Below are 11,487 nucleotides of genomic sequence, written 5' to 3'. Positions count from 1 at the left end.
CTTGGAGAGGGCAAGCCTGGGACTAAAGCTCAGAGGGTGTGTCTACGTCATGCTGGTTCTGACTCAGGTGCCCATCTTAGGGTCAGCCAGCAACCTGGCCCTTCCTCCTGTGCCCTCTCACTGATGGCACACTTCAGGCCATCAGACTTTCTCCAGCTTCCCTGTTCTGCTGTTTCTTTCTTTTATGCCTTACAACAACCGTCAACACATGCAAACTCTGTGCATTTGGATGTTGGCTTTAATCCTGAGCTGCTGAGATGCACCTGTCTCACTTTCCCTAACTCGAAAATATCTGCCTGGTTGGGGATAGCAACCGGGTGCTTCCCAGCCCTGCCCTCTGTCCCCAATGATTCTCAATGGTCTCCTGTCATCCTGACCAGATAGACTAAATGTCAGTGCATCATGAGCCATTTCTGGAATACCCCAACACATATGTGGATGTACCTGTATGTCTGTGCTTCTGCGCATGCAAACACACACACAGATACACAAAACACACACACACACACACACACACACACACACACACACACACACACATGCCTCTGACCATCCCATAGGATAATATCTAGTTTTTGTGAGCTCAACCAGACATAATTTCATGACAGGGGCCAGCATGGTGGCATAGCAGATAATCTCCACCTACAGAGCTGGCATCCCATGCAGGGGTCTCTGTGGGCTCTGGCTGCTCTGCTTCTGATCCAGCTCCCTGCTTATGGCTTGGGAAAGCAGCAGAGGGTGGCCCCAGGTCTTGGGTCCCTGTACACATATGGGAGACCCAGAAGAACCTCCTGGCTTCTACATTTGTATCACCTCAAGTTAGAGTGAATTATTCATGAAGAGATCCAGCAGGTGGAAGAGGTCTGTCTCTTTAACTCCTTCAAGTAAAATCCTTTCTCTAATAAATTCAGGATTACAAACCTGAACAAATCAGTTCCAGAAGGAACAGACACAAGCATGAGAAAAATCAACCATTAATATGATGTCAGAGGGTTAGGGACTAGAGGCTTCTAAGATCTTCAGCAAGACAAGGCTTTTTTTTTTTTTTAAAGATTTTATTATTCTTATTAGAAAGCCGGATATACAGAGAGGAGGAGAGACAGAGCGGAAGATCTTCCATCCGATGTTTCATTCCCCATGTGAGCCGCAACGGGCCGATGTGTGCCGATCTGATGCTAGGAACCAGGAACCTCTTCCAGGTCTCCCATGCGGGTGCGGGGTCCCAAGTCCTTGGGCCGTCCTCAACTGCTTTCTCAGGCCACAAGCAGGGAGCTGGATGGGAAGTGGAGCTGCCGGGATTAGAACCGACGCCCATATGGGATCCCAGGGCGTTCAAGGCAAAGACTTTAGCTGCTAGGCCACGCCGCCGGGCCCAAGGCTTTCCCTCTCATTGAATTCATGGCACACAGGGCCTCAGTCTCAGAGCAGGTGGCACAAGGAGGGGAAGATGGGCATCCACTTCAGAAAGAATGATGCCACACTGTCCCTTGGGGACTGACAGCATTTCTATGCACATACCACATGACAGGGACTCAACTAAAACTGTGAGACCTAAAAGATAAATTCAGCAGAGTTGTACCATCCAGAAGTAACATGCAAACATTGGCAGGCCTGCTGTGCACCAAGAGGGAATTGAATTAGTAGAAATCAATGAAGTTGCCTCACTCCAATCATTATCAAAATGCCTACCAATAAACTTAATCAACAGACTAAACATCTGGCCAAAAAAGATTATAGGATGTAATATGCAATCTTTTTTTAGACTTTTTTTTTATTAATTACATTGCATTACATGACACAGATACAAAGGCTCCGGGATTCCCCCATTCCCTCCCTGAATGTGCCATCTTCAAAGAACAAAGAATCAAATTTTACCTACAGTTCACAGACTGGAAGAATCAATGCGGTAAAATGTGCACATGCCCCGTAGCAGTGTGTGCAGACTCTACCTAATCTCTTTCAAAATAGAAATGACATGTTGTGTTGCAGAGAACTGGAAAACCCACCACTGAAATTATGTGAATGGAAATGACCACACAGCAGGCCACAGGGTCCTGAGTGAGCTATGGCCATGAAGCACCCTCCTCTCCTGTCCCCTAAAGTGCCTCTCCTAGAGCTGCCCCAAGTCACTTCAGGCATCACTTCTGGTGCTGACCTGCACAGGTGCTGACTTCTTGTGTTCCTGGATGAGGACTGTGACCCAGACAGTGGGGGTGACCTTCTCAGGCCCTTCCTGTTTCCAGGACACAGAGGGGATCCAGTGAGGTGCCTGCCTCACACCCCACACTGCCTGTGCCTGCAGAGGAGTTGTTCCATGGTGGCCATTTCACAGAGGAAGGCCTCAAACAGCTGCCTGAGCTGTGTCTTCTGGTGCCTGTGGTTGTAGACCTGCAGCCTACCTGGCCAGCAGCACCAGGGCCCAGTTACCTCCCCTGCAGACCTGCCAAGCAGGAGGTTAGTCTCTCAACCTTCTTCCTGCAAACAATGATGATGATGATGATGATGATGGTGATGATGATTTTAAGATTTACTTATATTGTTCCCGGTGTGGTAGCACAGTGGCTAAAGTCCTCGCCTTGCATGCCCGGATCCCATATGGGTACTGGTTTGTGTCCTGGATGCAGTCTCTTACTCTAGTGAGATCATGCTATCTCACCGGCACATACCCAGCAGACTTGGTGCCCTCTCCCTGGCTCCAGGAGGAGAGGAGCTGGGCTCCGGAAGGTGGAGGAAGACAGGGAGAGCCAGGGGAGTAAGCAAGGGGCCCTGGCATCAGGACAGCCCAGGACAGAGCACAGACATGACCAGTGCTTGTCCTGAGCAGGGCTCTCCAGGGGCTGGGAGCATGGAGCCTAAATGCACGTGAGGAAGCAGGGAAAGCTCAGCTGGGGCTGGGTGTGAGGACACAAAACAGGAGCAAGTCTGTTCAAAACAAACGATTTAATACAGGGTCAGATCATGGGTAAAGGTCTGAGGTTAGGGGTGAAGGTCTTGCTGGCCAACGGGGCCTGGCACAGTACCCTGAGTGTGGTCTGTTCAGGGCACTCTAAGCAACCATGAGACCCAAATAGTATCAGCGCATGAGTTGGCCAAGGGTGACACCCCTCAGGGAGAGGGAACAGAAGCCCCTGAAGGGAGCTCTGTGCAGCATGGAGGCCAGCATGGAGAAACCGGGCAGGCTGTGAGCCCACTCTTGCAGCAGCCTGGAGAGCTGCAGCTGCCCCAGGAAGCGGATGGCAAGGATGCGACTGGCAGGTGAGGGCACCCAGGGCTGTGGTCCTGGCACAGCAATGACTCCAGCAGGCTTCAGGCTGGGCCTGTCCCCATGGCGAGGTAGGGTGCCAGGGATGCTCTGCAGGTGTGAGGTCTTGAGCCCCACAGCCTGGTCTGCAGGTGAATGAATCAGAGATGGTACCATCCTGACTAAGGCAGGTGTAGAAGGGGCTGCCAGGCCCTGCTGGCTGCCCAGCTCTGGGGGCGGGCACCCTACACCTTTGGCAGGCACACTGAGACGAGAGGTGCTGGCCCAGGAGGACAGTAGTTTTCCTTTCCATGCATCCTTGGGGCCTGGGGAGATGCCAGGGGCTCCCACACACTTGGACATCACCCCACAGGAGCCGGGGCCCTGGCACTTGGTGTTTCCTCCTACAGAGTTCCCAGCCTCCTCCTCTGGGCTGCTCTTTAAAATCATGTGCAGGGAGGAACATTCTGGAAGATGAGGCCCTTCTGGGTGAGCAGTTATCCCCTCAAGCTGCTCCTGCGCAGTCCCTGGAGCCATGCTGGAACATCTTGGAGTCTTTGGGGGAGGCACCCGCTCCAGAGAAACACGTGGCAGCCCCAGGCACAGGCTGCAGCACTCATCAGGCTTTGCTGCAAGGAAAAGACAGAGGTTTGCATCTCCACAGACACCACGAGTCCTGAGGGTGGGATCCCTGGGGACCCTGTCACATGGGGTGACACTGAGGACACCCTCTAGGCTACTGACCCCAGAGGGAATGGTGTGTGTAGCTGGGCTCGCACAGTGTCGGGAACACCTCTGGCTCTGCTGGACAGATCCCCAAGCGTGCATGGCCTGACTACCCTGCCTCTCAGTCTAAGCTCTGTGGACACCTGGCATCCCCTCAGGACCCAGTGAGATTCCTGCAACCTGACCCCCAGGCTGCCCTGTGCCCTGACATGGGAATGGCTTAGCAGGAGCACTCGTGTTCCTCCTAAATAGCAAGGATGGGAGTGACTCCTCAGGTGCCAGTGGTAAGAGTTGGGACTTCAGGACACATGCAGCCACAGGCAGGGCCCTTGGCATCAGGGCATGTGCCTCACAAAAGGTGGCAGGGCTACCCTGAGGGTTCTGCCCTTGTTTCTTTCACCCAAGCACAGAGCACTGGCTCTTAGCTGGAAGACTCGCCATCAGTGCCTCTGTGCCTGAGGACACCGGAGGGCAGCTGCTTGGAGGCACAGCTGAGCCTCACCAGGACGTACACAGCCCTGCACCTGGGCCTGCCTCTGCAGCCCCCACACTTGGGACAAACCCATCTCTGTTCTGCATGCTGACCCAGGCTCAGGTCAGCTACAGCAGCAGCCATGGACAACCCAGGGACCCTCCCCATCACCGCACACAGGACGATGATGCTCCAGGTCATGCTGTCCTCTGTGCCCTCAGAGACATGGGCACGAGGCTGGGCCTACAGCCCTGCACTCAGCTGCACTTTGGCTTCTACACTGGGACCCATAGTTCCTGCTTCTGCAGTGGTAAAATGCAATGCCCACACAAGGGTTCAGGGAACCTGGGCCTTCCAGGAGATCTCTGGTGGCTGCAGCTTCCAGTGCCTGCATGCCTTGGCCCTCGCTGTACAGGGTCAAGTACAACCTCATCTCTCTCCATCCCTGCCCACACCCCTGTCCATGAGGCTCCTGGGTGTTCAGCTGTGGTTGTGAGGTTCTGAGCCTGCACAGGGCCAATCAAGGAAAGGCCACTGACCACGTGGTAGGGAGTGGAAGTCCCAGGAAGGCCCTGCTGCTGTGCTGGAGGGGGATGCTCAAAGAAGGCTCTGGTTTCCATCCCCACATTGGGTTCAGCTGACCACTGGGCCCTACAGCGACCTTCAGGAGAGCCCCACAGCCTGGCCTGTAGGAGTGGGGTGCTGCAGAGATGGGATGGGAAAAGGCATCACCCCAACTCTCCCTCGACCCTGATGAGCACATCTGGAAACTGCCTGACCCAGGCAGGCCTTGTGCTCAGAAGCTTCTCAAGCAGAACTGAGCAGCAGGGGGAGACCAAGGGTGACACAGAAGAGGGAGAAGGCCCTGGGATCTGATGGTCAAGCCTGGGCACGCCCACTGTGGATGCACCTCAGGGAAAATCAGGCCGAATTCCTGTGCTGGGCTCACCTTGGGGTGGCAGGAGACAGTGCAGCTTCCCCAGCTCATGCTTCGAGGCTTGAAGCTGTTTGATGAAAACATCATCGTCCAGGGCCCAGGCTTTCTTCAAGGTCTCCTGGAGGAACTCCCGCAGGTGGTCCCGGGGCATCTTCAGCAGGCGCTCTATGCATGAGGGAGAGTGTCAGGCTGGGAGTGGCCAGGGGGATGGCCCAGCAGCCATGGCTGCTCTGACCCCTGTCCCTGCCATGTGCAGGGGCTGCATGCTAGCTAGGACACCGATGGGTGTCAAGGCAAGCATGGAGGGGATTGACCAGGGGAGAATGCCCTGCCCAGGCCTCCCTGTGGACTGTGCTGGGCTGGGGCTGGGGCTGGGATAGGGCAGGGGGATCCTCAGAGCCTACCTCAAGGTGCCTGAGAAGCAAGAGACCTCATCTTCCTGGCCTCATCCCTGCTCACTGTGGATGGACAGGCACAAGGACCCACATCCTCATCCCCAGCACCCTGCCTTCTAGGGGCCCTGAAGACTTACTTCTATGAACCTTCAACGTCGTGTAGGCCATGGTGGTGAGTACATGCTCCCCTTCCAGGATAAAAATGTCCCACATCCGCAGTGCCAGAGAGAATGGAGCCTGGGGGAGAGAGCAGGGCCTGAGCAGGGCCACAGTGGGGAGGGTGTGCAGGCCCTGGCGAGGGAGGGCTGATCACAGGAGGCCCCAAGCTCTACCACAGGAACTCATCTCACCGCTGGGTGGGACCATGGCTACTGGCCACCTCCCAGCTCACTGAGGGGCTGAGGCCCAGAGAGAGGAGGGCTGAGACCTCAGGAGCACAGCCAGGACCCAGGTCTCCAACAAGAGCTCTGTGCCCTTGGAACCATGGAGGACGCCAGAGGCCGCGCGCCTGGGTAAGGGCCAGGGCTCAGCAGGGCCGAGCCCAGGCTACCTTCCAGGAGTGAGGCAGCAGCAGCCCAGCTGCATCCCGGGGGACAGCCCCAGACCTTGGGAATCTTCTGCCTCCTCCTTCAAGGGCTCTGGCCTTCAGCAGGATTCTCAGGATGTGTGCTCCTGGGCCCTATCCCCTCCCTGCAATCCCAGAGCCTCAGCCTCAGCCTGGCAACCCCTGCAGGGCAGGGCTGCCTAGTGGGCACAGCCATGGCCCTCTAGTGTCTGCTGGGGCTGTGCGAGCTCAGCCCTACTGTGGGAAACTGGGTACTGGGGGGGAGACTAGTTACTGGGGCAGGAATCTCTCTGGGTAAGGGATCTGTTGGGGTGCACTTACCACATCCAGAAAACACTGTGTGAACCAGTGTGCAGTGCAGTCCTTGAGGTTCAATCCCTGCTCCTCCTGAGGAAGAGGCAGAGGGAGGTGAGGGCATGGAGCAGGCCTGAACTCCCCCTGGCCTGAGCCCTTGGCAGGGCCCCAGGGTGCAGGAAGCCCAGCAGCAGGTGCATGTGCACCTCACAGCCACACAGGCTCCTGAAGGGAACCTCCCCTCCAGCCCCTCTCCTTCAGGAGAGAGTGCTTTCAATCTGTGCAAGCTCTGGGGACAGTGTGCTGGAAAGTGAACCAGCAGTCACACTGCTTCAGACTTAGGTAACTTGAAAGCTTTGGTGAGGAAGTGACCTTGCAAACCATAAACAGGCTGGAGACTGCTTTGTCTCCCCATCACTGTGAACAGAGCCCCCACTGGAGCCAAGGAGGAACTTTACTCACCAGGTGCTGCTCCAGAGCAGGGAGGGTGCAGTGCACGAGATCTTCCAGGTGGTTCTGCAGCATCTCCAGCTTCGGGAGTCCCGGTTTGTAGAGACCTGAGTAGGATCAGCCCCCAGCCCTCGGATCAGAGCCTCTTCCCAGGAGGACTGCAGAGCCACAGGTTGGGGCAGAGCCCTCCTGAGCTCCCAGGGGTGGGGGAGGCTCTAAAGGGCCAGGTGGGTAGACAGATGGCCAGGGCAGAGGAGCCCAGAATGTGGGTACAGGGCAGCAGGGAAGAATTCAGAGTGCCCGGTAGGCTGCCTCTGCTGACTGCTGGGGTGTCCACAGCCACTCTGGATGCATCATCCTTATTCCAATATTCACAAATGAGTAGGGGGTGACCCTATAGGGGATGCTGCTTCTGGAATTCCCTTCTGTGTCTCAGCAGGGTAGAAGTCTGAGTTCATACATGTGAGGCACAGAGGTCAGTGGAGACATGAGTCACGTGGACACGGACAGGACAGACTGGCCTGCAGGTTCCCACTGGGGAAGGATGGTAGGGTCAAGGATGCAGGATGAAGGGAGCGGGGACAAGGCTCAGCACAGGAGACCTCTGTCAGGCCTGGCTTCTCAGCAATCCTCCTAAGGGAGCTGTGTCCCCACACCAGGAGCCAGTGAGGGACTAAGACCCGGTCACTTGGCTTTGTGGCCACGAGTGGACTTCCATGCAGTGCACCCACCATTCCCATCCACCTACCGTACATTGAGTATTTCCTGTTTTCCATGAGTTGGACCAGAGCCCAAAATGCATCTTCCTCACTGAGCCACATCAGTAGTAGCGCCGTTATGTGGCTCAGGCCCTGGCCATAGCCCCCCTCCTGCAAGAACCCAGAACACTGTTGAGTGCATGACTTTAAGCACTGGAACATAAGCCAGGTCTCAGAGTCCCTGGAGAGAAGCCGGCAGGGCAGGAGCTCAGGCAGAGCCTGGGGAAGACCAGAGGTGAGGACACAGGTGCACCCCCTAGATCTCAGGGTGGGGCAGGCGGCTGTGGGAATCCAAGCTCCACCCCCATGTAAGGCAGCCCCTGGAGCTCTGTGCACCAGGAGGAAGAAGCACCAGGGTTTGGCCTGCCAGGACAGAGAATGGACATTTTATGGGTGTATATCCGGGCTGCTTCCATGCAAAGGCAGGGTGTGCGGGGCAGGTCAGGAGGATGGGGAGGGCCAGACCTTGCTAGGTTGCCCAAGGTGTCTGGCAGCTGCTCCCCTCATAGGGAAGGTCTGAGTAGAGGACTCTGGCTATGGCACTTGTGGAGAGGAATTGAGACCAGTGGCACAGGCCATGTGTCTGAGGGGTACAATACAATCTAGAAGACCCAGCCTCGATAGGGATAACCACAGCGCAGTCACACAGCTTGCCCATCCTCCTGTGGAATGGTGGTATTCACAGGACTATCTCCAAGCCTGCCTGCTCCTGGGGTACATACAGCTGTCCAGGGGGAAGGCACGCCCTTCTGTCCCCAGAGCTGGAGACTGGGTTCAGGGAGGCCATTAACCTGGCTTCTACACTTGATCTCTCAGTTGGGGCTGTCCCAACAAGGCAGCCCTGGCTCTCTGTGGCAAGGTACACCCTGGATGGACAGCCTGGGTATAGGACCTGGGGAGGTGATCCCAGAATACTCACAGGGTTGTACACGGTGTAGGCCATTAGAACATCAAACAAAGCCTGCTGCCTGCAAGAGAGAGGAGGCGGTGCTTCCTTCCCTGCTGAGGCTCTCAGTGCAGCCCTGCCTCCCTGACCCTGCCAGCCCACAGAGGGCCCAGGCCACTTCTCTGCCACAGAAGCAAGGATGCACTAAGGGCACCTGCTTTTTTTTTTTTTTTCTCTCATTGCACTCTCTTTCCACAGTGTCTTTTTTCAAAGGACAAGTGTTTGATGCAAACCAAGACACTGGATCCCTTTATTTGTGTTGTAAATTAACTGCTCTGAGGCTTGTGCCCCCACCTCTCCTAGGAACCTCATTTCCCCAGGACACTTCCTCCTCCCTATCCCTTGGAGCCTCTCTAGCCCAGAGGCCTCACCTGGCTCCATAGCGTTCTTGGAACATTAGGTGACTTCGGAAGGTCCCTTGCACAGCCCAGTTGATCTGGTGGAATTGCAGTGACTGCAGCCTGGACTGCTCCTTCATTGCCTGCAGGGCAGGGCCAAGGGCAGCAAGGAGGCTGAAGAGCAGGAAAATGCCCCCTGCCATGCAGGTACCCCATCCACAGCAGCTCTTCAGGTGATGGGGAGGGTCCTGCAGGAAGCTCATTGCCCTGGGCATCTAGCCTAGGGAGGGTCTGGACCGCCCACCTCACCTTAGCACCCAGGTCACCCCCAGTGCCCAGCAACCCTGCAGAGGGGACCCTCCAGGGGTCTGTACAGTGAGTGTCAGGCCAGGTGACTGCAAGGTCCCTCTGTGTTACTCCCTGCCACCTGCAGCACATCCCAGGAACTCTCCCTCTCAGCGACCTTCAGGCCCTAGAGCCTCCTCATAGCAGTGCAGGTCCACCTTGGCCAGCCCTCAGTGCCACCCCTACAAGTCGGGCCCATCCCCATAGGACATCGTAAGTCATTCTTGGCACTGAGCTTTTCCTGGGCAATGATTAGTCTTCAGGTTCAGGTCCAAGGGTAGCACAAAATCAAGACAAGGGAGGGCAGGGCTGGCAACACCACTGGAGCCCTGCTCCCAGGGCAAGGCCAGACACAGGCAGGACCTGGTGACAGCACTGTCAGCTGAGGGCAGGGCCATGTTAGCCCCTTGGGCACCTCCACCACACCTGACTGGGATCTCATGCCGACAGCCACTAGCATCATGAACCCAGCCTCAGTTCCTGCCCTGTGTCCAGCTGCCCAGGTAGGCCCAACAGGGAGAATGGCAGGGCCCCAGCAAGAAGCATACATGTCCAGGCTTATTTGGCTCTAGGGAAACATGGAGGAGTCCCAGAAGCAGGATCCAGGGAGATTAAGGCAGGAGGAGGCTCTGCACCCCAAAACAGGATGACCTACCATGGAATACCCAGTCTCCTGATCCAGCCTGAGTAGGCCAGGTGTATTGTGGGCTGAGCGCACAGTCATACCTTGTACTTCCCCACGTTCTGGGCTTTCTTCGTGTTCACATCAAGCATTAGCATCCAGACGTTGCCCCGCACCTGGCTGGGGATTCCTTTGAAGCATCTCCGATGGAACTGCAGGAGAGAGGAGATCAGGTGAATGGGGCCATGGCTGCTCCGGGCAGGGTGTGCAGGGGGAGGCATCAGGAGGGGAAACCATGGGCTCTGTGCTGTGTTAGTAGGGGGAGGATCTGTCTGGGACTGGTGGCCCACGGTGAGAGGAGGGACGGGGCTGAGGGCCCAGGCTTGCTATGCTCTGCCTGCTCCCTATGGAGCATGAGGAGGCATGTGGATCCGTATCTTGGATTTTCCCTAGTGGTGACACTCGTCTGTTTACCAGGAGGGCCACCTGCATGTATGGTCAAGGGGTTCAGGTGACCCATGTCTACGCAAGACAGTGGCCCCAGGCATTTGAGAGGCAGGCGTCGAGTCCAGCAAAGGGCACCACCCATCCCTGCTCTGCTCAATGTGGTCCCCACAAGCCCTCCCTTCATGGTACCTTCTCGCTGTCACAATATTTGGTATAATTCTTCAACATTTTGACCCACTTTTGGAGTCTCCGAGTTTCCATATGTTTCTGCTGCAAAAGGAGAGAGGAAGGATGGTGTGAGGTCAGCTGCTGACCCCTGTGGATGGCCCCTGGGTGCCACTCTGGAGCCCTGGGAGGACTCATGGGAGGAGAAAGGAAAGGTGCAGGCCCTGAGCCCTGAACCTGCTGCCTGGGGGAGCACCCATGGCCTGGGCTCTGTCCACAGCACAGCCTTCCTCAAGGCTGAGTTCCTGAGCTAGAGTCAAGGCTGTCACCTTCACACCAGTGGGTCAAGGTGACCATAGGCCAGGTTCTCCAGAGTTGCAATCAGTTCTGGGACAGGGGAGTGAGTTAGTGTCCCCATTCGGGCCTGTCATTTCTGCATGGGGAGGACCTCATGGCCTTCCCAATTACCACCGTCCACACCCACGGGCTCCCATTTAGCCCTCAGAAAACAGGCCCATGGCCAAGGCCTGCTTCTCACCTTAGTCCCCAGGGCACTGGCCTGGGGCAGCATCTTCTCACTGCAAGGGAAGAGAGGCAGACGTGAGGGAAGGCTTCAGACAGACACTTCTACATCCACAGCAGGTTGGGGAAGAACCAGGGTCCCCACCTCAGCCCAGGAGACAGAGAAGGGAACAGAGGAGTCAACCATACTGACAATGCATAACCAGGAGGGGCCTTGACTGTGAGCACAGGGCAGCTCTGCTCAGGCACAGACCCTCACTGTCC

At 56.4% G+C, this 11,487-nt stretch overlaps 2 protein-coding genes across 2 annotated transcripts; both read right to left on the bottom strand.

The window, feature by feature from the left end:
* Positions 1-2,966: 2,966 nt before the first annotated feature.
* LOC131481683 (uncharacterized) lies at positions 2,967-5,960 on the bottom strand. Its single transcript, XM_058671585.1, has 3 exons — positions 5,909-5,960; positions 5,389-5,541; positions 2,967-3,870 (listed from the first exon to the last, which is right to left on the bottom strand). The coding sequence occupies exons 1-3, from the start codon at positions 5,937-5,939 to the stop codon at positions 3,074-3,076; spliced, it is 981 nt and encodes a 326-aa protein (XP_058527568.1). The 5' UTR covers positions 5,940-5,960; the 3' UTR covers positions 2,967-3,073.
* Positions 5,961-6,139: 179 nt separating this feature from the next.
* LOC131481768 (USP6 N-terminal-like protein) lies at positions 6,140-11,273 on the bottom strand. The gene is made up of 9 exons (XM_058671894.1): positions 11,240-11,273; positions 10,726-10,806; positions 10,194-10,301; positions 9,156-9,265; positions 8,758-8,806; positions 7,829-7,949; positions 7,093-7,187; positions 6,658-6,723; positions 6,140-6,169 (listed from the first exon to the last, which is right to left on the bottom strand). Exons 1-9 carry the CDS (start codon positions 11,270-11,272, stop codon positions 6,140-6,142), a joined length of 693 nt encoding a protein of 230 aa, XP_058527877.1. The 5' UTR covers position 11,273.
* Positions 11,274-11,487: the final 214 nt, after the last annotated feature.

This window comes from Ochotona princeps, chromosome 13 (genome assembly GCF_030435755.1).
Source record: "Ochotona princeps isolate mOchPri1 chromosome 13, mOchPri1.hap1, whole genome shotgun sequence".
Classification (NCBI taxonomy): Eukaryota; Metazoa; Chordata; class Mammalia; order Lagomorpha; family Ochotonidae; genus Ochotona; species Ochotona princeps.
The sequence above is the reverse complement of the archived record's forward strand: the minus strand, read 5'-3'. Positions and strand labels throughout refer to the sequence as shown.

What these genes read in the sequence shown, in the direction of transcription:
- LOC131481768 (XM_058671894.1), bottom strand. Translation starts at nt 11,272, where the DNA reads ATGCTGCCCCAGGCCAGTGCCCTGGGGACTAAG. An exon ending in CCAGTGCCCTGGGGACTAAG is followed by an intron (nt 10,807 to 11,239) that starts GTGAGAAGCAGG and finishes CTCCTTTTGCAG; the next exon opens with CAGAAACATATGGAAACTCG. An exon ending in CAGGAAATACTCAATGTACG is followed by an intron (nt 7,188 to 7,828) that starts GTAGGTGGATGG and finishes GATCCTACTCAG; the next exon opens with GTCTCTACAAACCGGGACTC.
- LOC131481683 (XM_058671585.1), bottom strand. Translation starts at nt 5,939, where the DNA reads ATGGCCTACACGACGTTGAAGGTTCATAGAA. An exon ending in GACGTTGAAGGTTCATAGAA is followed by an intron (nt 5,542 to 5,908) that starts GTAAGTCTTCAG and finishes CCTCATGCATAG; the next exon opens with AGCGCCTGCTGAAGATGCCC. An exon ending in CTGTCTCCTGCCACCCCAAG is followed by an intron (nt 3,871 to 5,388) that starts GTGAGCCCAGCA and finishes TTTTCCTTGCAG; the next exon opens with CAAAGCCTGATGAGTGCTGC.